General features: G+C 39.6%; 1 protein-coding gene across 1 annotated transcript in view; it reads right to left on the reverse strand.

The window, feature by feature from the left end:
• Window positions 1–339: 339 nt before the first annotated feature.
• mtnr1aa (melatonin receptor 1A a) overlaps window positions 340–24,840 on the reverse strand; it is a 33,793-nt gene continuing 9,292 nt past the window's right edge. The window contains exon 2 of the mRNA XM_038713033.1: window positions 340–1,837. Within this exon, the coding sequence (XP_038568961.1) occupies window positions 969–1,837 (869 nt within the window). The 3' untranslated portion in view covers window positions 340–968. The remainder of the gene's footprint in view (window positions 1,838–24,840) is intronic.

Below are 24,840 nucleotides of genomic sequence, written 5' to 3' on the forward strand. Positions count from 1 at the left end.
ATGCAGACAATGTGATGCATTATGCAGCGCATGGTCTGAGCACTGACAGGCTGACCCCCCACCCTTTCAACCTCTGCAGCAATGGCAGCAGGGTAAGAGTGCTAACACCATATTTAACACACCTGTTCCCCATTCACATCTGAGACCTTGAAACACTAACAAGGCACATGACACTGGGGAGGAAAAAAGGCTAATTGGGCCCAACTTGGACATTTTCACTTAGGGGTGTAGTCACTTTCATTGCCAGTGGTTTAGAATGGCTGTGTGATATGTTATTTTGAGGGGACAACACATTTACACTGTTAACAAGCTGTACACTCACTACTTTACATTGTAGCAAAGTGTCATTTCTTAATTGTTGTCACATGAAAAGATATCAAATATTTACAATAATGTGAGGGGTGTACTCCCTTTTGTGAGATACAGTATACTCCACCTAATGTATTGCAGAGGATAATAAGACAGCAGCAATCCATATTGCTTGCACTGAATTAGTGTTACAGTGACAAAAAAGAGGCTATTAAAATTGGTTAACTTCATTTATAAATGTCTAGTTATATTTTCAACCAACTTTTGTAGAAATGTTTTATTGGCCTGATACAATTTTGTCTTCATTTATCTGGAACCTGATATATCTTACTATATATCTACATATTTCATACAAAATAAATACTTATATAATGCATGATACATTTAGTATATCATCACTGTAAACATGAAAACAGAACAGACATCATATATACTGTACTACAGGTACTGCAGAGTCAAACAAAAGTGCTTGATAATAGACAAAGATAATATGCACCCCTGTTGTTACTGTGATTGTTCAGAGGTCGGCTAGCACCATATGAAGCTTTTTTATATTTATTTTTGGTATTTTTCTAACTCAGCTTTTTGTCTTGTTCTTTTTAACTTGCAGTTGCAGCATATCCATTAATTTCCCCTCTGTAGTCCTCTGAAATTCTGGTTCAGACAGAGTCCACCTTGACCTGGTTATTGTTGGTCATGAGTGGTGACGGTTTACTCTTGAGCCTCTCCCCTGCATCGTTGGAGCTGTCCTGGAAGAAGATGCGTGCCGTGCACACTGACACTACAATGCGCTTGTACTCTCGGCGGAAGTTCTGGTTCAGCACACCATACACAATGGCATTAAGGCAGCTGTTGAAGTAGGCCATGAAGTAGCTGGCCACAAATAACCACTCAGGGATGAGGGGAACCACTACCTCTGGTTTGATTGCTACAGCCAGACCAATGAAGTTGAGTGGCGCCCAGCAAACAGCAAAGAGCACAAACACCACAAACATGGTGACAAAGTTTCTAACGTCGTGTGGCGTTAGTTTAGGCCGATTGTCTGGCTTGACCCGTCTCCTCACCTGTATGACCAGTATCCAAATGCGTAGGTAGCAGTAGGTGACAATCATGATGGGTAAAATAAAGTGAAAGAAAACTACAGCGATAGTGTACGCTGAGCTGGCTGACTGTTCAAAGGTGCAGGAGTAAACTCGTGGGTCATACTGAAGTGAACCCACGAACAGGTTGGGCACGATGGCCACCACAGTCAGCACCCAGATTAACATCACATAGCATACAGAGTTTTTGTCACTGTACAGTTTATCATACTTTAGGCTGTGGCAGATATAACAGTATCGATTGATGGCGATGCCTGTGATGTTAAAGATGGAGCCAATGACGCTGACGCCCATGAGGAAGCCGCTGATCTGGCAGTGGACGTAACCCAGGTTCCAGCCATTGTGGAAGATGGAGGTGAGGACCAGAGGGTATGGGTAGATGGCCACCACAAGGTCTGCCACTGCCAGGCTCACCACAAAGATGTTCCCTACAGACAAAACACACACCCACAGGAGAGACAAGGCAGGACACATGAGTCAGTGACAACAGAAGCAGAGCAGATTGGTCATACAAATGAACGAGATAAAGAGAGCGTAAGCGATTGTGCTGAGATTGTGCCAAATTATCCATTCAGAAACAATTTGTAATTTTGCTTGTTTTAGCACATTTGTTTTTCCCGATCTTTCTGCCAGAAATTTCTTTCTGTATGGAGAAAGAAATGTCAACTTACCGAGGACATAGCAGAAAAACATGATCATAGAAAAAAATGTTTTATACTGCAATGACATTTAAAAGAGAAGTAAAATCTGCCTGACAGGGAGGACAATCCATTTTAAAATCCAAATACCTATAGTATGCTTTGGAAAATAGCTGGCAGTAATTTAAGTATACATGATTTGTAAATATGCTAAAACATGCTTAAACACCAGCACAATCCTTTAGAGACATCCATTTGTTTTGTAGCTATTTCGTTACGTAAGCCACGGGGAAAGGGCCTCAAGGCTAGATGCTGAGAGGGAATGCATCTGCACATTTTGTATTGTTTGTGTGTATGTGCATTTATGCGCTTGTGTGAACACATTTGGTTTCCCCTGATGATTTGGCATGTGTAAACTTCAACTTGCATTCAATTGTCAGCTTTTAATTTTGGGGAATAATGAAAAGGAGTCCCCTGTCACAAAATAATGCATTTCTAACTGCCAGCAAGGACTCCACATTGTGCATCTCAGGCACACATGATCTACATGCCGAGTGATAATCAAGAGCACACAAGTGTATTCTTTGTCTCCAAACTGATAGGAAAGTTAGGCATGGCTTGTTGGAGAACAGGGTGTTGCATGCAGAGAGGCAACCTCTTTCAAGAGAAATACATGACATGCATTTGAGAGGGTCAAATATCCTATTACACTTTGCGTCTCCAGTTTTCCTTAATTGCGCAGACCTAGCATTATTTACTGTTTAGTGGCCTGTTACGAGGATGGTGGAAGATCCTAACATCTAGCCACACTGCATTATCACAGCTGTCACTTATTTATTAGTGGAATGTGTTGTATGTATTATGTAAGCACCATATTACGAGGCCTAATGACAGGTCCAGATCCAGTTTTGCCTATGTGACAACACCCTGTCACAGATTATAAGATGCATTTACTGCATGTCAGATGGGAACTAAGCACATTGTATAACTCCACAATCACTGCAGTGCAAGAGGCAATTTCATTTCCGACCTGACGTTTGGCCTGTCAGTATCAGACACACTCCCCCACCTGCAGGCAGACCTGTCAATCTCACCTGAGCATTAGAAGCTCACTACTGATGTGGTGGGTTATCTCCCGTAGAACATACCAACCATTCTACTGCTAGGGATCACATGGGGCTATTAATTGCATTTTTTCTTTTTAAATCTGTCATTCATCTGCCCTCTATAGGGAATTAGGTGCACCTGCTGTTGTCAAGATCCCATGGCTGCTAGAAAGCTTTACTGAGTCTGTGTGTGAGTGCGCTCAAGCATCTATCTTTGTGAGGACCTTGAGAATGAGGACACTTTTTTGAAAGAACATTTTCCAAAACGTGCAGTCCCAGGGCCTATATGAGCATACATTGTAGAGTTATCTTGAACTCATGTGCGTACATGTAGATCTGTGTGTGTGTGTTTGTGTGTGTGTTGTTGGCATTAAAGCACAAAGCTTCAATTTAGAATTAGGTTGGAGAACTGGAGGCAGTAAAACAAGTTTGTTATCACCACATAACGTTGTTTTGATTAACATGAATGTTAACAACCAGTTACCTATTTACACATCTAGCTGTTGTAAGTCCAATATTCACTTTCCTTTTAGCTATGTGTTTGGTCTCCACCAACTTGAAAGGGAAATATCTGGCAATTTGGCAACTAAATTGTCCACCGTGTTTACTAGCTAATCACTAACTCTTTAAGTGCTGGGCAGGTAGCTTAAGATATATATATATTTTTTTTTTTTTTTTTTCTGAAAACCGCTCCCTGCTGTGACTGAAAACAATGTTGCTGAGAGTAGTAGTGAGAGTGAAACAAAACAATTGGGGGTGTAGTGATTATAGTTAAGGTTAGACTAGGGCTCCAAGTGACAAAAACAATTGAATATGTGTGTATGTGTGTGTGTGTGTGTGTGTGTGTGTGCAGAAATGAGGGCTGGCTGCAGTTAGTCAAGCTCTCTGCATACTGCCAAATGAGAACATGTTTTCCATGTTCAAAGAAGGTGTTGAGATGACGTGCAAACAGACATATTTAAGGGACTACCTTTCCCCCATTGGCATATCTTTACTGTAACAATCCTGTTATAGTTTATGTTTTAAACTCAAGTCACTCAGTATTAACAACCTTGACCTTGACAAGGCCATGTCGTGGCAGGCCCACAGGCAGCTGGCTCTTTTGCCTGTTGGACTCACTCACTCACTGTCTCTGTCACTGTGACTAGTTCTGTGATTGACGCGTCACTCTGAGTTTTCATTTGGCTTCAGGAGAGATATGGCCTGCCGCTGTGTCCCTTTTCCATTTCTGCAATCCCACATTTTCAACCAATTTCTGTTAGGATTTAGGTACAAGCGAAGCCTATCTGAGCATTTTTGCCAGTGTAGCACACAATGAATTTTGACACACATTGGCAAACTGAAAAGACATATAGTGCATTTAGACAGAATCTAGCAATTATCACAACAAAATGTTTTTAGGATTGTTTTCAGACATACTGACAATAACTTTCATGTATCACATCCAAATTAGTTTTAAAAGCCCAAGTCAATAATTTCAAAAAATTATTTTGGTAGTAATGATACTGCTGAGTCTGTATCCGCCTGGAGCATCTGAATTAGGATTTGGTCCCATTTTTCAGAGCACAGTTACTCCAGTTCAGTCAAGCTGAAAGTCAAGTGTCTGTGAGCAGCTATACTGAGGTCTTCCCACAGATTTTCCAAAGGGATTTAAGGCCTGGCTTTTACTGGGTCATACCAGGACTGTCACTTTCTTGTCCTGAAGCCACTGCAGTGACATGGAAGGGATTTGATACGGAGCTCAGCGTAAGTGCAGTCATGGGAGACTATTTTATTCTTAAATATTTCACTCCTACTCATTCATTTCATCCAATCAAGCTAGGCTCCACCCTTTGCCTCTTTTTTCAAAATCAAATCAGGTAAAATTCAAGAGGCCAGTCCCTATTGGTTCAAATCATCCAATCTAATAAGCTGAATACTAACCACTCATTAAATCTACACAGAAGCCACTCACTGATCCGTGTGTATTTTATTTACGCCAATCAGCTGCTCCTGCACTTCCATCTCAAAATGCTGACCTCCTCCACAGATAAAAAATAAACAGTAACACTGGCCAAGCCACGTGACTGACCAATTAAACAGTTACCCCCCATAATTGGGCTTCAGCCCCCGAATTAAGTCTAAGCCAAGAACTGATCTGTTTAATCAGTGAGGCTTTGGATTCATAAACATAGTCTCTCCTGAGTGAATTGGCTGTATATCCCTCCTGTTGGAAGAAAAACGGTCACAATAACATATGCCTTACACATTTGGATGCATTTAGTCTTCCTCCAACCTCACAAGTTCCCTGTCCCTCTATACTGAAAAGAGTGTCCACAGCATGAGAGTGCCACCTTCATGCATTACAGCAGGGACGCTGTTAGACTGTTGGTAGGCTGTCTGTTTCCTCCAGATTGCTCTGGATTACAGTTGAAGAGTTACATTTGTCATCATATCAGACCAATGTTTTGCTCTCGGAGTCATGCTGTTTTTCCAGCAGTGATGTCTTTCACTACTCTGATGTGTCGCCTGGCAAGTGCTGCTCTGACGGTTGTCATTCAAAATGTGCTATCTCAGGAAACTCCGTAGTTCTGTCAATGGTCCTTGGATTCTTTGTCACCTCTCTGACTCAGGCCCTCACTGCACAGTTGTTCTTTTAGCAAAACTGCGTGCTGTGAACTACAGAAAATTTTAGCTGTTAGATGTTTTAACATATAAATGCTAATTTTATTGTTGAACACAGTCTGTTATCCTGAAATCTTAACACATGAGTCTCTTTTGATCTAATTTCAATAGAATTTATGCAAAAAGATTGTTAAATTAAGAACATTTAAGTAATTTTACACATTCCACTTTCCTACATAAAATAATCCAATTCAGAACCTGTATTACAACCCAGGATGAAATGAAATGAAATCTCATGCTCAACAAATCATCTCTTCGTACTGTATATGTTTGTGTTTGAGGTCCCTTTTTCCCTCCAAAGCTGTGTAAAAATTTATATTTCCCAACTAATAATTTCAAACCCCAGCAAATCACTTTGAAACTTACACTTTAAAGGTCCCAAAATATGCAAAAAACACTTTTTCATGTGTCCCCGGTGTGTCTAAAAACCCCCAAACTATCTCTTTCTCCTGCTCAGTCTTTCAGTAAATGTGTGATCAAGCACGCTGTTTGAATTTGGCTTCCTACTTGATATCATGGAGGGATCTGCGAAACATAGGACCTCCTCCAGTCCTTCAGAGATGACGGCCCCGCCCACTGAACACATACTGAATACACCACTCTCAGCCCTACCATCCAACACCAAGAGGGTCATTCCATTGCTGAGCTAGAGCTGGAAGTTGTTCAATATGTCTAGCAAAAAGTGCTTTTACGGTTATGAAGGAAACATTTTCTGGTTTTCCCTCTCATGTCTTTCGGCGGCTCTGCCTCAACTCTGCGATTTACTGTTACAGGTTGATGATGAATATTAAACATGACTTTATTAAAATGGAATAGGTATTCAGTTTGATTTCAGATTTTGAGCAGGTGGTATACAGTGTAACATATGTGCCTTCGCCATATGATGTGCATGTGCTAAAGGTTAGAAGCAGGTGGCACAAATCTGATTATGTCAGCCTAAACACACTGTGGCCTTATGTCCACACAGCACCAATGAACAACAGTCGATATTTCATTACACATGGTCAAGTCTAATTGCTGTTAGAGCGTGAATGCGCAGAAAAGCACGCAACAGGTCTTAAGTCCTCCGCTCTTGGCAGATCATACTGCAGAATGTTCATTTTAATGATATGTTAATGTGTGACAAAATAGCCCAGGAATATAAATACATTTCAATATGTCAAGTAATTTTGTGAATTCTGATTATAACGAAGCTACATGTATAGTCAAATGCATATGTCATGTTATACAGTCCATTTCAATTATAAACATCCGGCTTTATTTTCATGACAGTCCAAAGACTATGGCAGGGTGGCTATGGCTAAGGAGGCAGAGCAGGTTGCCCACTAATCAGAATATTAGTGTTTCGATCCCCAGCTCCTCCAGTCTAATATTCTAATTTTCAATATTCTTATATTTGAAATGTAGTGTAAAAGCCAGTGAGTGGTCGCAAGTCTAGAATGGCACTATACAAGTACATTGTATAATACTGTCCATTTACTATTACAGAAATAGTTTGATACCTGATTAATTTTTATCACAACCTCAGTCGCAGGTCAAAATGTATAACCTGTTATTTTCCTGGTTAATGCTCTCCTTTCTTATTCTGGTCCCATCCGCTCCCCCTTCCTCTTTTATTATGCTAATTTTCATTGTAGCCCACAGCAGAGTCAGCAATTGAGCATGATAGTTTTTATGTGGATTACTGTGTTGTAAAACAAAAATGTTCAATATTACATCCCAAAACCCTGGCACACAGATCAACCAAAGAAATATTAAAGACAATAAACTAAAATGTAAAACATACTCAACCTTTGAATCTAAAAATATGTCCCCACAAATGTTACATATTTGCTTCTTGCCACTCTGAAACACATCTTTTCTGTTTATCTCCATATGGTGAGATTTTTTCAATATGCATCACTGTGACTGACACACGCTGTTTAAATGGTATGACACAAAGAATGTGACTGACTGAGAGGATAATAATGGCTTACATTACCCATCCGACTTATATTCCACCTAGTTGGAACACCTTTGTTTTTGGAAACACATTCGGTGACCTTGCCACCATGACCCAGTACTTTGTAATAATCTTTATTTATATATTTATACAAAATATAAATTTGTGTTGGTCTTTGCTATTAAAACAGAACCCTAACGGATTTGCCTTTCTGCACATTTTCTTTGCTTCTAAGAAATCATTCTTCTTGTGAATTTCTTCATTACTGAGCTGCTTACTGCTCATACATGATTCAGCGATCAGTAACTGTGCCAACAAATTTGAAAGTCTTGAGTCCTTGATGAATAAGCCGATATGTGTTTTTTGAGAGTGTCTGTGACTGTGTGTTGTGGGCATTTAGTGAGGTCTTGTGGAATTCACTCAAAATATCTCCCAGCTACCGCTATGACAGGGAAGGGGGGAAAAAATCGGATTATCATGGCACTCCGTCCAGCAGAACTAGGGTGGCAGCTCCTGGGTGTGCACACAGAAATGTGACAAAATGCACACACAAAAAAAACTGTGATGTTGGAACTTTGCTTGAACTGCTTTAATAATAATCCAAAGAGAAAGAGAAACAGAGAAAGGGAGACAAAGGGAAGGAAGAAAAAACGGAAAGAGTGAGAGAAAGCGGCAGCCCTGTGAAGAAACAGAGTGATTGTGTCCCTGGGTTACTATTGGATTTGGGGATATGTTTTTGAATGAAGCCAGTAACAGGCGTGTAGCATGGGACTGCAGTTTTAATCTCGTCACTTCTCCTACTGAAGCTTTCAAAAACATACCAAACGTACAGTACAGTGAAAGACAAAACGTCAATAGCCTTCTCGGTTCTTGTACAGAGAATCTGTTTGCAGCTTCTGACAGAATAATGAAAAAGGACGCACTTTTGACGTGGATTTAGGTAGAAGTGTTTTATTCCTACCCTGGTGTGACAAAGGAAAGAAGGGATTTACAAACTGACCTCAAGTGCCCTCACTGCTAGGGACCAAAAACAGCAGAGTGGAGGCAGCATTATGCACTGCCAACTTGATTCTAGCTCGCATCAAGCACCATGGCTGTTTTAATAAAGCAGCCTGGCGCAAGTAGCCCGGAGATTATGTAAATGTCAGAATCAAGTTTTAATAACACACAAACAGCGGCAGTAAATAAAATGCTTATGACCAAGACAACACAATGCATTTTCTGTGGGCTCTGTTTTAATTCACGGATATTTTCTGACTCAAGAATGAGAATGTTTATCACTGTGTGCTTCCGTGTAATTCCTTTATCAGAGGGTAGGCGATTCCTTTGAGTTACTTTGACTTTTGCACACAACGTTCTCCAGCACACATTGTGAAACACTAGCGCACTCTCTTTCTCTGTGGGTGCACTGGGACGCAGCTTGAGTAACATTTTAACGTCGTCTCAGATACAGTGAAGTATACCACCTAACTGGCCCACCTCATTAAACCTAAAAAACCCTAAATAACCAGTCTCAATCTCAAATTGCTGGGCCTCTTTCTTACAGCCACCACTGCAATTTTGAGGATCATGTGTTGTGAAAATACCTGTCCGCCACACTTACTTTCTCCGGTCAGGGAGCAGAGATGACAAAACACCACGGGTGGTGTCACACTGGATGTCAGCCAGGCCCCCACAGCTGGTGGCCTGACACAGCCTGACAGGTCCAGTCACGTCTTCCAGATAAAGCCCCCTAGACACGTTGTCCAATGTCATGTTGTCAATCTGATTACACAGTCTTCATGTGTCATGAACTAGTGGCAAAACAGGATATAAAAAAATAACCTGTTTGTCAGTCCAGGAATGAAAATTAATTATATGTGCAACCCAAATATCTGTGAAACACCAGTATTGTTAGCTTTAGTCACAGAAGTACAATCATTTATCTTTCCATCACACTGATTTTGATGAACATCAGGCTACTGTGTGGGGAATACTGTACTTTTAGATCCCCTGAGGAGCTGTGGGTTGGGTGAACCATGTGGCCACAGCTCTTGTAGCTGCTGGTGCTACTAAGATTTACAGTACTCCAGCTGCTCCCCAGTGAGGCACACTCAGTGTGGCTTTGCTACAGCATCTGTTATAGAGAAAAACTAAACACCATTTGTATGAGTTCTATGCAAGGTAAGATATTCTGTCTTCTTTCTACCATCCAAGATTACAGACAAAGGACATAAAGTAGGGCAATGCCTGCAGGTGAGTAGCTGTTTGCTGTAAAATGCAGCTGCCTTTCAGTAACAGTAGCTTGTCACTCAAGTGAGGCTGCAGAAGAATAATTATAACAACATTAATTTGACAAGGCAGTTAAGGATTAGGCTAAAGGTGTTTTAATTAATTCTAACAAATTAACTGTTTTAAGGTCTAATTTGTTCAGACTTGAATTTTTTGAAAACCTATCATCCCTACTGGTGTTAGCTGACCATGCTGCAGTTGATCCTTATTTGTTTTTTTATTTTAGGCCGACTTATTATCTTTACACAAAAAAACCCAACACAATTTACAGTGTCACTTTTGTGTTTTGTGAAACCTAGCTTTGAAAGCATGTTTTCTTCACAAATCCCCAAAGAGCACTATTTCTCAAAACCAAATTCTAAAAGCATCACTGTTGCAAAATGGACCTTTAAACATAAAAACATACAAATGTGCACACACCATAACAACCACCACAAAAAAGGCTAGCAGTTGTGTGTGAATTAAGTTTGTTTCTTGTGTAAAAAATCCATTCAAACATACAAAGACCAAAATGGAAGTACAGCACGTTTTAACACAATGCAGACAAATTATCTACTCTGTTCTTACCCCACCTGCTCTACATGTACTCACAAAAAAGTACCATTTCACTCTCCCTCATTCTGTTCAACAGGTGATTCCAGTCTGAGTAGTAGAGTAGCTGTCTGAAAAGCAGAGCAGTGCAGAGCGTGCCAGGTGGCTGATGAGTTGACCCAGATAGGGGGAGATAGTCTTAAAGTTCAACCAGGACACACGGAATAGATTTGAGTACAGTGTTATGATGACCAATGCTTCTCTCTCTCTTTCTGGTCTCTCTCACGTCCACACAGCTCTGGAGACAGAGGGCTACTGTATACATGAACAGAAGTACTGTCTGCAGATGGTCACATGGAGGGTGTTGATTCTTCTCCTAGTTGGGAGTATTACATGGAGCCACATTTGATAGCCGAAATGATAAACTGAAGTCTGACACACTTTTGCTACAAACATCTGATCTGGTGCTTATGGCCATTGAGAGTGCTGTTCACAGGTTAGCACCTTTTAGAAAGGGAACAGCAATAAATGATGTAATTAATTATAATTAACAGCTTGTAACTAAAAGCTGTGACAAAGCTGAACAAATGTTATGTCAGTTAAGGTGTCAGTAACATTGTGTTACCGTAGTGGCAGTTAACAGCAAAGACGCTGACTGGGGTAGCCTTAAAGCAACATTATGTGAGGGTTTTTTATCTGTGATTTGGCACCCTTACCGTTTCAGTGGAATTCACCGCTGTCATAAATAAGGACAATTGTACATGTGCATTTGTCATGATTACATTACGATCAAAAACTAGCAGGTCGCCAACTTTGCTAATGCAGCCAAACATCAAACAAGACATAACAGTATTACTTACTAGTCCCACACAAAGGCCAGCATCTGTCCTTTAGATATGTTAGCTCAACTAGTAAAAACCAATCTGATATTTATCTCTTGTCTGGCAGCTTGCTCATCACTCTCTGTTCTTCTCTTCCTCACTTCCTCCGATGTCTTCTTCTGTCTCTTCGCAGCCTCTCCATGATATCCATATTGAGAATACCAAGCTATATGCATGTAATACCAACTGGGTGCGACCATATTTGGACGAGACGGTGGAGTTAACAGCCATGTGTGGAGCTAGCTAGCTTGCTTAGTTAGGTGCATCTGTAATTCATGTTAACTGTCATTTTAACAGGGCTGACAATTTTGTCTAGCGAACAACAGTCTTAAAACTAAATGTACTCATCAGAGAAAGTAAACAACCAACTCCTAATAAGCTTTTTCAGTGCCGCTGGTTAAATTTACACAGTGCCGTGGGTACGAGTCACTCTAGCTTGATTGACAGGTCGCCACAGGTTACAACTTTTCAATCATAGATAATCATGCCCTGAAGCATACTCTGCTTTGTTGTCTATTTTCCTCTAAATGGGACCATAATTTACTAAATAAACATGTTGTATTGAAGAAGACATGAAACTAGCAATTAAGACTATAAACTCATTAGGAAAGTGTTTACTTTAATAATAAATCAGGTGAGACATAGGGTCCAGAACCAGACTTCTTTTTGCAACCAGAAGACTCACTGGCTGTTCAATTGAATGCAGGTTTAAGGGACTTCCACCTTCGCCTCAGTTCTCTGACCAGTAGCTTCCCGCTTGGAAAATCTTACATTGTTCATTTTATACTTTTTTTATATGTTTTTCTTATAGCTTACTTACTGAAGAGTCAACTTGGTGCCATAAAACAAAAGATAAATACACAGCATAATGTTGCTTTAAGGCCCGTCGTACCAGAAAGTGATACAGCAAAATTCATCAGCATATTTTGATGAAACAGATGGTGCTAGAGTCTGCAGTAGCTGGTTAGCTAACTGCTAAGAGGCTAGCAAGGGAACATGCTAGCATGCTAGTGACCTCAGAGGTCAGCATTATTAGACCACTTGCTAAGTCAACAGCGCAAATCGGAGTGTTAAAGTGGACCAAAATTTAATTTGACGCAAAAAATGTGGGCTGATTTGGCTGATTTCTTTAAACTAATATACTGTAAAACTTGAAACTTGAACTGAATAATAGCCCGGGCTTTTATTTACTAAAATCACTGAATTGACCCTGCCTTCATTTGTGACAGGCGTCCATATGGGACAGGCCTTTAATTCTTTTTGCACAAAACTGAAACTACTATGAAACAGTTTATTTATTTCAGACAGAGTAATAGTTATGTAAAAATTATCAAATAATATCAAATACACGTCATTCTTTGATCTAGCTCCGACAGACGGCTGATGCGCTTTTATTTTGAAGGCAGGAGAATCTAACTGATCTAAGGATGTTCAGCATGTCCATACTGACACATTGATCATACGTTTAAACATTAATATTTGTATTAACAATCTAAGCAGCTTAGAAGCAGCTAAAGCGGGCGACCCTGCGGGGTTTAAGAGGTTTTATACATCCAAAGAACTTCTATAAAAAACAGACCAGGCGTTTAATTAAGGCAGGCGTTTATTTGTCAAAATGTGTTCCCACACCAGGCCTGTAAAGGAGGTAGGCGGCTATTTGGGACTCGGCTATTAATTAAAGTTTAACGGTAGTTCCCAATATATTTGGGAGTATGCTTTAACAAAGTGTTTTACTGCCACTGTAATCAACCATAGACATACATGTGTCCATCACACTGTGATAAACCAGCACTAACACAAAAGTTATTAGCCTATACAATTTTATTCCAGTACAAGGAGACTAAAATCAATATTCAAATGATCAAATTGTGACTGAAATTAATAAATGTTTTGTCAAAAGAGGAAAGTGTAAAAAATCAAGTGCCAAATTTAACAATGACAAACAAGCACTCACATTTCAAAGAGTCATCACACACACACACACACACACACACACACACACACAATTACAGGGTGGTTTGGATTCCCATTTGCAATTACCAAGCAGCCTGATCCTGTCAGAAGATTGGATTCATCCCATTTATGTCATTTAGGTCCCTGGGATGTAAGTATTTAATGAGGAGTTACTGCCACTCATTATGAAATGAGCACACTAATCATGCTTCAAGGTTACTGAGGTTATTTTACAGTACAAATCCAAGCTAAGCTACAGTGAAATCCAGAATGTTTCTGGTTAAAAAATGTAATTTTAAGAAAGAGAACATTATTTACACATACATTACATGTACTTGTAGATTTTAAATGGTTTAATCTTAATTTAAATGCAGTACATGTCTTTTAGTCTAGTGCTCACAGAAATTATGAATGAAATGAAAGTTTCAGTAGAATCCGTGTATAACCGTTCTTTGATTATTTTGTTTCAAAACTGAATCGGAAAAAAAAACGAATCAGAAAAAACACATTTTTTCCATTTTAAAACCAAAACGCAAAAAGAGATTTTGATATATGATGTGTCCAATTAGTGTAGGTTTGTGTGTTACACTTGATAAACCTGCAGCAGACTTGGAGGTGCTTGTTTAAATGTAATTTAGATGAGCTTGAACATCAACATAGGTGAGTTTTTAGTTAGAAAAACAGGAGGCTCACCGTTCAGTTTGTAACTCACTAGCAACTGGGACAGGAACAGAAACGCCTCAGAAGTTGCCTAAGAATCCTCTGATTTTTTAAGATTTCTTCAATGTCAAATTTTTTCTGTGATAGTTGTCAGTACATCCAGTGGTACAAAATGTGAACAAATATGAACTGTTATTAGTTAAATCGGTGAGCTGTATATTAACGAATCATACACAGATTCAAAGGTTTGGTTAATTTTCATTCGGCCTCTCTACACTTTTTTGACCTGACCTTTATTTTCTTCGTGAGATGGAAGAATTTAGAAAGTTGCGCGGCGCTGCAGAGCCTCCAGCTGCAGTAACTCATGGATTAGGCTATGCGTAAAATTAGGAGCATTGGACTTCATCCAGCAAGAGGGAACGACCACTGGCAACACAACCCATAGTAGGTCTACCGGTTAGGGAGCGGGGTGCTGGACTGTACAGGGCAAGGGAGAGGAGGTCACGGGAGCGATCTGGTGCACTGCAGAGGGTCTGTGATCATTCCCTCTGGTTGGATGAAGCCCGACGCAGACCACAGCTGTTGCAAACAACAGGCGTACGTGTACAGCAGCCAGTTCACTTCATGTATAAAAAGTTTGGGATACAACACCGGTCATAGATGGAACAAAAGGCAGCTGCTTTGTTTTTCCGTTTTGTTTTTAAAACAGAAAAACAAAAACAGATGTTTTTGTTTATCTGTTTTAAAACAGAAACAAACATTGTTTTTTCTGATTTGTTTTTGAAACGAAATAACCAAAGAATGAACCATTTGTGGCTTGAGTAGCTACCAAATCAATACATACCACTAGTTGGGAAATGGTTTGAGTCATTTTATCTAAGGCCAATTTTTGCACTGCATGTTGAAGTGAAAGAATGTCATCTTTCAGTTATGTTTTGCGCTTTTGAGAGGACATGAAAGGAAACATTTTGGTTAATTTGAAATAAAACGAAGATGAAACTATAAGCAGCAGGGGAGGCTCCAGTAATTGCTTTCTGAATTGGGGAAAAATGGTTGCCACGATTAAATTAACTACTGGTAAGAGACCGTAAGTGAAGCTGCAATGACATCAAAGGCCAAATGTTTGTACAGCTTATGAACACCCATCAACCTCCCTGACCTACACACCCTTATTATTCACTGTGCTGTCTGAACCTCACATTACTTCCTGAACTGACAGTGAACTTGGCCACATAATGGAAAACACTACTGCGGGGTAGCTGGCCACATACAGTGCTGGTGAATGACCTCAACATATATCTTGTATATTAGAGTAATATTATACAATATATCACCATATATCCCATGATAATTTAAATGTAATTTAAATACAGTACTAGACTTTGCAAAATACTTATGAGTTCATGTTATTTTCAGTTAACTATTAATATACATTGCAGTGATTGTGGAGGCAGTCTCATACATGGTGGAAGTTCAGAGCTTGTCACACTATACAGCTGATGCCGAGTGTGTGTGTGTGTGTGTGTGTGTGTTGCTGTGCTGTTCGCTCCACTTTCTCTCAACAGCTGCTGTACAATTTCAGGATCTTGTTTTGGGTGAAATGTTTGCAGCTTGGTATTAGAAACCATGAATCCTGTGTTTTCACCGGTACCTCAAAGCCATCTGTCACCACAGCTTGGATGGGCACCATGTTTCTATATACAGTAGTTGACGTGTGATGACCTGTCAGGGTGGCTCTACGTTTATCACCATAACCTGCATTTTCCTTTAGCTCTATGGAGTGTTTTAATGTCTTTCAGCTAATTGTTTTGGTTCCTTGAGCTAGCAACTTTTCTGTTTTGGTTCACTCTCACACTTCCCATCAATCCCATTTTCAACAGCAGTACGCTAGAGAAAGTTAGTGACTAGCTGGTAACATAGTAAAACATTTGGCAGTTAAAGAGCCAGACAGTTCCTCAAGAGCTGATGGAGATCAAAACAGAGTTTTAAGGAGAGTGAATATTAGACTACCAACCATCAGGTGGACACAAACAACACTCTATATGAATGACCACAATGAATTAATGCTAATGTTGCTTCATGTCTCCTGGGTTTTGAATTGGAGGTTCACCACAACAACCTCAAAAGGTGATAATACGTCCATAGGTGCTGACTTTTGCCGACTTGACAGTCTAACGTGAGCTGCAGGTGACTGCAGGGGCGGGGAATAAAAACGGTGCCGTCAAGTCGGACACATTCTACCTGCGTGAGCTTACTGTGAGCTGAGATGCAGCCGCCTTGCTCCCGCAAAGGTTTTAATGTCATGTGACATGGTGACGTTTTGCAGCGCCGGTGAAAGTCGGACACAATTTCTAACCAGCATGCCTTATTTTAAGTCCAGCATGCATCACGTTAAGTCAGCGCAGGGCAGCGCTGCATGAAGTCATACGCACCTAATGTTGTGATCACACAGCTTTTACTATCTGCCCCCTAGTGGCCAAAAAGACAACACAGGTAGTGACATCTGCATTTACAGTAGTAGTACTAGAGCTACTTGTGTGAGAGCCAGAGTTCATTCTCAAACATTCCTCGTGCTCGCTGACAACCTCTATAATCACCTCAAAGCGAAACATTTTAAGGTGATTAAAGAGGTTACTACAACAGCTGCCTTGCACAGCCTGTAGATACTTTTATTCTGATCAACATCCAACTTTTTATACATGAAGTGAACAATTTCTTTCAAGTTCACAGTGCAATTTAAGTGACAATAAAATATCCATGGTAAATATCTCTGCTGTCATCAGAATTATATGCATGAGACATTTTGTATGTTTTGATATATTGTTGCTTTTCCCATGGAAGATTGAGGTCAGACCACAGCTTTTGCATCTGTTGAGCTTTATTATACATGATTCATTTGTGCAGCAGTTATTTCCAACATCCTGTCTGACCTCAATTGACCTGAAAGAGCTCACTGTAATCTCCTTATACCATAGTTGGGATTCTTATTGCATTTTTTGAATGCCATCTTTTTACTGTGTTTTCAGACTTGCATATCATAAATCTGAGGGCTTTGAACAGATGAGCCGTACTTTATTGCTGTGGTTAACGGCTTATCTTACCAATTTGTTCTGAGTGTCACTCTGAGCATAAGCTTTGGACACAGTCTCTAATTTCCTATTTACTGCATGTAACAGCTCTGCTTCAGTCACATAGAGAGCCACCAGAACGTCACTAATCCACTAGGATTTTTTGCATTGCTATGTTTTCCACATTCATGTGTCCCTCAACCTCGCATCACGCTGTGCAGCCATTTCCATCTTAATTATGATGACAAGATCAAAAGTTCACTTAAACATGTGTGTGTGTGTGTGTGTGTGTGTGTAGTCACACAATCATATGCACATAGAAACTGTATCTGCGTGTGGAAAGAACCTTCATGAGCAGACAGTAAATACACAGAAAAATAAGCATAATGTCTAAACACACAGAGCAGCTGGAAGACAGACCTCAATCACCCACACTTGTCATACTCTCTCTTCCAGTCTGTGACTACTCTCAAATAGACATAATCTTCTGTAACAATGATATCACCAAGCTGGTGGTAGAAAGGAGGACACAAACACAACCAAAGCTATCAGGAGACCTCAGGCATAATACAATATTTGTATTAGATTCTTTGTTTTTCAGGCATGGAACAAATGGACCCTGGTGCATCTGACTTTTTCTCTGTGTTTGTTGTTGTCTGCAGGGGGAGCTAAAGCTAAAGGATTTGGGGAAATAAATAAGCAAACCAAATTCAGCGTTCAGCTGATATATATCATCAGTTATATAACAATTTTTTCAATAAAACAAATAATTGCTTTGTTTGTACAGCATCTGGACATATAATAAATACCCCCCAGAAGTTCCCAGAGACCAAAAGTGATATCTCCAAATGACACTTGTTTGCGCTACCCCTAAGTGGCCAAAAAATCAATTCCTGCAAGTTAAGCAATAGATGAAATACATATTTAAAAAGCCTGTCACATACAGAAATTAACACATACATTCACCACTGAGGGATATGTGTGTATGCAAGGCAACAAACACATACAAGTCCCTAAATGTCTAACCTCAACCGTTCACCAAAATTAACCTAAATCCACTTCTTATTCTTATTATATTAGTCTAACCTCGACTGGGAAGAAGTGAGGGTCGGTCAAAATGACCTCATTTTGCAAAAATGTCCTCAATCTGAATCTGAAATTGGTTCCAACAGACACACACACACACACACACACACACACACACACGCCTAAAATTGCAGCGCAGGGCAATCATTTGGACTCTTGACAGGATGATTTAGCTTATGTGGAATTAATGGACACAGATGATGAATGGATGATCAATTACTCATTTTGGATCTGATGATAGTGTATTTGAGCCTCTGCACAGAACGTTGACAGCATCTGCTGCCTCCCTTTCTGAAATCTTATTGAATTACAAAATAAGGGGTGGACATATTCTAATATTCTGCATTCACAATAATTTGATGCACAGCTCTCTTTTCACCCTCAGAAGGAAAGATGTCCACATCCTCTGGCAACATCATCACAATCTCCCTGAAAGCATTATGCCAACTATGCATCTCTCCATAACAGTTCATGGCCAAATCTGTTCTGATGTAAGCCTTTGATGTAACCGAAGTCTCCACTTACATCAAATCAAGGTTATGTTAAAAAATTGGTCATCAAATTTTTTAACATAACCTTGACCCCAAAACTGGGGATCACTTTATGTTGTTGTGAAAACACCAACTTAACAGCTTGCCTCACACTCCACTCACTATTCCAGTCATAATTATGATGATCTCGTAGTATGGTTGCCAGTTTGATTTGACCAACTTGCTTTATGAAGCTACTGGGCAGCATCTGTCTGATCAGTATTTACTGGTTCATATCTACCAATGACTTCTCAATTAATCATATAAGTCATTAATCAAGAGGAAATGCCAAACATTTGAGATGACTGACTGTCTCAAATATGTAATAATGTATATATTTCTATATATAAAAATCTCTGGGTTTGGAAGAAAATAAGATTTTTTTTTGGCCAAACAGTTAGTTGATTATTGAGAAGATAAGATACCTTCTGTATGTGGACAGTTTAATCAGGAATCATATTAATTAATAGACCTACTTGCATGCATTGAAATTTATTCACAAAAATAAGGTAAAACAGGAGGACAAATTATATTTAAATTGATGCTGTTTTCAATGTGTCAGTCGAGCAAATACGAGTGAATAGTTTCATGTATTGTTATCACATGTTCATTTCCTTATCGAGCCAAATGCTGTGCGCCAGTGTGTGGATGTGATGTGCTGCTTGTAAAAACACATTATGGAAAAATAACACTATTTTATTGTAATTTACAAGTCACAGGCTATTTCTTTTAACTCATCGCCAGCCTTGTTTAGTGAGTGGAGTGTTTGTGTAGCCTAAATACATGTTCAAACACAGGTGGAATGCATTTGGTTTACTCTCTTTTCAAACGGGGGGGATCCAAATTAGTACCTGGGTCATCCCGTCTTGCGTGTGTGTGTCCCCCTCCGGTCAGTGACGTCACTATTCAAGAGGGATGCCCCTTTCTGCAGATCGGTTATAAAGGGGTGGAGCTCCGGTGCCCCCTTTCCTCCAGTGCACAAGTGTTGCATGAAAGTGCATTTTTTACCCACCAAAAAACATGCTTCAGCTTCACTAAAAGGAACATGAGTGTCACACTGAGTTAAATCTCGTTTTGTAGCTTCTCTGTCAGAATTTGCCTCCTTTTCTTCATGCAGTCAGTATGTATTAATATTAATGAGGGGCGTTTCACTAACCATTTATAGTCAACTATGGGCGTTTGAATTGTCGGACATGGAGCTCCCTCACATGCGCCACATTTCAAGTTGATTGTGATTTATAAAGGGTACTTGCTTACAAGTGTGCGTACGCATGGTTTTATATGTCTGAGTATTTTTTGGCTTTTGGGTGGACGTACACTTTTAGTGAGGTTTCTACGCATAGTTTTATAAATGAGATCCCTGGTCTTGTTCAGTGCAGAGCTGCCAATTGCTTATACAAACTGAAGAGACAGGTGTCATCCTGAAGTTTCTTGAAGGTCTTCAGCCTAATCTTATTCACTTTGTACAACAAAAACATTAATACGTGTTAAAATAACTCCAAAAAATATTTATGCGAGCGCCCTTTTGGGGCTGAATTTCAGTCCCAGTACACTCATGCTTATAGGCCTACTACAGAGACTGGTCATGGCACCCCACCCTGGTCCATGCTTCACAATATCCATCATTATCTTCTAACGTGATACAAGAACGCGTCTCTTTCTGTGTGTTTCTCTGCAGATGTAGCCTAAATAGTGAACTCTGCTTATTCTTCACTCTGGTGAATAACTTCAACACACCTAAGACGTGTTTTAGTGTGTGTGTGTGTGTGTGTGTGTGTAGCTGTGACACAAGGTTACTGTCTGTGCTGCTGTGCACGCACGGGATACACGGTGCAGCGCAGTGTGTTTGTAACGTTCAATGTGACCAGCAGAAAATTGGATATTTGACACTGCTCGGCCTTGGTCACTGGTCATTGCTGATTAAGCTGAAAACCAACCTATTTCAGTCCCCAGTGGATCAATCAGTGCGCTCTAGCTGTAGAAGGTGACTTACTATCAAACAAGCTATTATACAAGCTACATGGTGGGCTCATTAATCTGTTATCATAATTTTTTGTCATGATTAATTTATTAATGACTCAGCATCTGTATTAAAGACTAAATAATCAGTTCATTCGATGTTTAAAGTGAATAAAACAGCCCTGCCAGCATACTTAACATTACTGCAGTTCCCCACCGGACTCCTGTTAGATAAAGAATGAAAGCAGGCCGTGGACCAAACCACTGTGAGGCAAGGGAGCGGGGACTCAAAATGTTTCTGAACTTAAAATGCACTTTTATTGCCCTGTTTGCGTGTTTGCGTTTGTATTGTTGCATTACTTACACACGCCCGTGCAATTTCCGCCTATGATAACGTGCCTTCATTGTGCACTACTATAAATAAAAACACCATTCTCTCATTAGAGCTCAGAGCATATATAGAGGGTGACACTGTGACGATAAGATGTGCCATCTGCATAGTGTTGTTGGTGGAGATTAGGTGCATATCCCTGTACATTTGTGTTATACTATTCTATGTCATCTTATTTGTGATTTATTGTCACCGACTATTTTGCTGTGACCACTTAACTTCCGTTCAACTTGCCATATCTAGTCAGTGAATAGCAACCTCAGCAAAACAAAAATAATCTGGGATTGAATCACACATAGTGCCTCTAGTTAAAATGGGATTTTATAAGATATTAGGTCGACTGTGGCAGCAGAGTCAGCAAAGAGCGGTTTAATAAATGTCACCAAGCAGCAATGATATTCTCCTCATATCAACACTTTTATCACAGTGCAATATTTTCCATTAAACACATCACATATCTTCATAATATTACATGCCACGTGAATTAATTCTCATATTCTCACATTCACTGAGCACTGAGGAGCATGAACATCTAACTTCCTACTGCATAATTCCCTATTGCTTTTGGACGGCACCCAAAGAACGCTGGAATGAACCCAAGTGAATGTGTCTGAAAGTGCGACAAAATACACTCATTTAGACAATAATCACTGGGAGCATGTTTATGGGTCATTAAACGGAAGCGTACTGTGATGAGAAAATCTCACACACTAAGCTCATGCTCATTAAAAGGGACACATAGGACTCAACTAATTACTTAACAAACATGACAGGCCACGTAGAATGTGTCATAATCTTCCTCTTGACAATTACTGCACACCTCTGCACTGCTAAGTTTGACTTGTGTTATCAGAAAAAGGCTGTTGAAACAGCATTTTAACATCACTGTTTACTTTTAAGTGCAGTAGTCACTGACACTCATGTACATCCACAATAAGGGTGCTTAAGGACACAAGTCTTTACAAAGGAGTCAGTTATATAAAGTGGATATTGAGTTAAATGATCTTAAGTGATCCAAAACAGACACAAAGAGAAGCTAGATTGCACTCTGGTTGCATAATAAAGATCTAATAATGGAATTTCATTGGTGATTAGACTGAATTAAATGGATGAGTAACTGTTTTCAACACAAGCAGTTAATGATAGAATTAGCAGTCGGCTAACAATAAATCATTACATAACCATAGGGATTGCATATGTGGAGTACTGAGCAGAGAGACATGCACTTCTTAGCACCTCTCCAGAGCATGACCAATATATCGGTATACTATTGCCCAGTTTTAGCTTGTCCCCATGTACAGTGCAATTATGCAACCGATTGCAATTTTCTTGGCCAATTCCATATTCCGATTTTCTTTCTTCATAACTATAATTGACAGCATAAACAAACATTTTTGTAACTTTCTGTAATGGAAACTTCTTTCTTTCTTTCTTTGGATCCCTATTAGCACCAGCATAAGCACTGACTATTCTTCCTGGTGTCCATAATAAAACTATTAAATAACTTTGATTTTGTCTGAAACTACATCAAGTTCACCAACTTACTCAAACATATCTGAAAATAAAAACTGGCTCCAGGTTAGGCTACTACACGGAGATTATTTTGTGCAGATAAAATCCAACTGAAAATTAGTTGCAGTATGACATGGCTCATTGTTTCCCACAGAATGACAGAATGTGGTGTAACTGTGGTGGGGCAAGTGACACCTTTCACATTACCCACAGTCATTTGATCCATTAGTAATATACAAATATTGATTAGAGCAGCTTTCACAACTCAATTAACCATACCCTCACAAAAAATAAATATATATCGGCCAAAAGGTCAAACCTCAAACCTCTATATGTGAATTAGCCTCACAAATCCAGTAACAGTCGGGTTGTACAATGTTAAGTTTACTTCATTTCAAAAGGCAAGCTTAAGCAATTACAAAATGAAAATGAGAAGAAATTCTTCAGTGATGTAATAAGTTTCTAATGTGAAAACATAGCATTATAGAATAGCATTTAAAATAGCATTTTCTTTTAAGATAAAGCAAATTTCAAAAAAAAGATTTTGCTGAAGATTGCTTAAGCCTCTACTCTTGTACATACATCTTGTACTTTCTGTGGACTGATTAATGAGTCCCATTCTGATAAGCATAAACACCGCTCCACAGTGAAATGAACAGAAAACATTTCTTGCTTCTGGTTGTTACATAACACAAAAGCTCACAGTAGGAAATTCAGGATGAATCTTGTCTTGTGCAGACTGAAGGAACAAATATGTGTCACCATGAATCTCTTAGGAAACATAGAATTTAGTGGTCAGACAAAACTTTCTCTTACAATTTAAACATCCTATTTTCTTACAGAGCTTGCACATGTTCCCCAAATCCTGACACATTTGCTCCAGAATTAGGAGTAAACATCAAACAAAAGACCTGTTTTCCTGTTTTAGACATGAATTTGTTGGAACCTTGTTACTAATTCAAGACAGCATGCACCTCTCTAACCTCAGAATTATTATTAGAATACTAGGGTCTCGCTTCTTTGCTTTGTAGTTACTAAAATTGTTTTTATAATGGTGTAGTGATCTGGAGGATGTAGGCTGAACAGTGCTGTGTCTGATAAGGCTGAATTGGGCAGTGTTCACAGGGCTAAAACAAATGGCATTTATGTGTCTGCTAGTATAATCATCATTACATGCCATTCAACTGAATCCTCCCTTTGGCACATACGAGAGTGATGAAGACTTTTGATTGAGCTGTTTGCTTGTTAGTCCACTAGGCGAACCGTGCTCTGTTTTTAGACCCATTAATGATAAAATAACAAAAAGGACAGTGATATTGAGAAGATAAGGAGGTAATTTTATGTGTTTGTCCTTTTTTCAAAATTCTATCTGAGGAGATTTGACTGACCCTGCATATTTCTCCTTTTTTTTCATCAGTGCCTTGCTTTAACAGTCATACAATCTGACGCACTCACAGCTGGAAGCGGCGGAGTCCAACCACAGTCTTCCACTGTTGGCCAATGAGTAGCAACGGTGGACTAAGTGCTTCATTCAAGGGCACCTCTAACATTTTTGCTTCCCTGTTCTGATTCTCTCAACTGGGATTGAAACTGGCACCCTTCTCATCACCAGCCAGCATCTCCGACCTCTGAGCTCCTGCCGCCTCGTATATGTGTGTGTGATCAACTAGTTGCTGCTCTACAGTAAGCACTCTACAGTATGCATGTGATATGCATAGTTCCCCTTGGATGAGCATTAGGTTTTACTTGATCTCACTGCCTTAAGCTTCCCGTGTGCGTCATCCCAAACTCCTATCAAGCAGAAAGAAATTTTCACTGTATAATATTGTAAATGATTAAAAATAGCACAGGGAAGCATGAAATGAGGAAGGGAGGGTAGCTGGAGTGGAAGGGATAGGATCTTAAATGGCTACAAATATGCTTTCTTGTATGTATAAGTATTTATAGAGTCATTATGTCTCTATTCTGAAGTTAAAACACACTCCTGTGTGTGTGTGCGTGTGTGTGTGTGTGTGAGAGAGAGACTGAGGGAGACAGAATGAGAGCAAGAGAAAGAAAACACGCACAGGGGGTTGCGACGGAGAATAGCAGATGCCAGACGCCTGTTCTTGTTAAATTCAGCCATGTCAGGCTGGTCATTGTTTAACACTTAAAAAATAAAATTCAAAATAACAAGCTTTATTCATTTTGCCCCCTTGGCCATTATATAATATGGAATCCACTGGATTCACGTGATAAT

Source organism: Micropterus salmoides, unplaced genomic scaffold, assembly GCF_014851395.1.
Source record: "Micropterus salmoides isolate LMB-PRFRI ecotype aquatic unplaced genomic scaffold, ASM1485139v1 Ms_hic_scaffold_12, whole genome shotgun sequence".
Taxonomy (NCBI): Eukaryota; Metazoa; Chordata; class Actinopteri; order Centrarchiformes; family Centrarchidae; genus Micropterus; species Micropterus salmoides.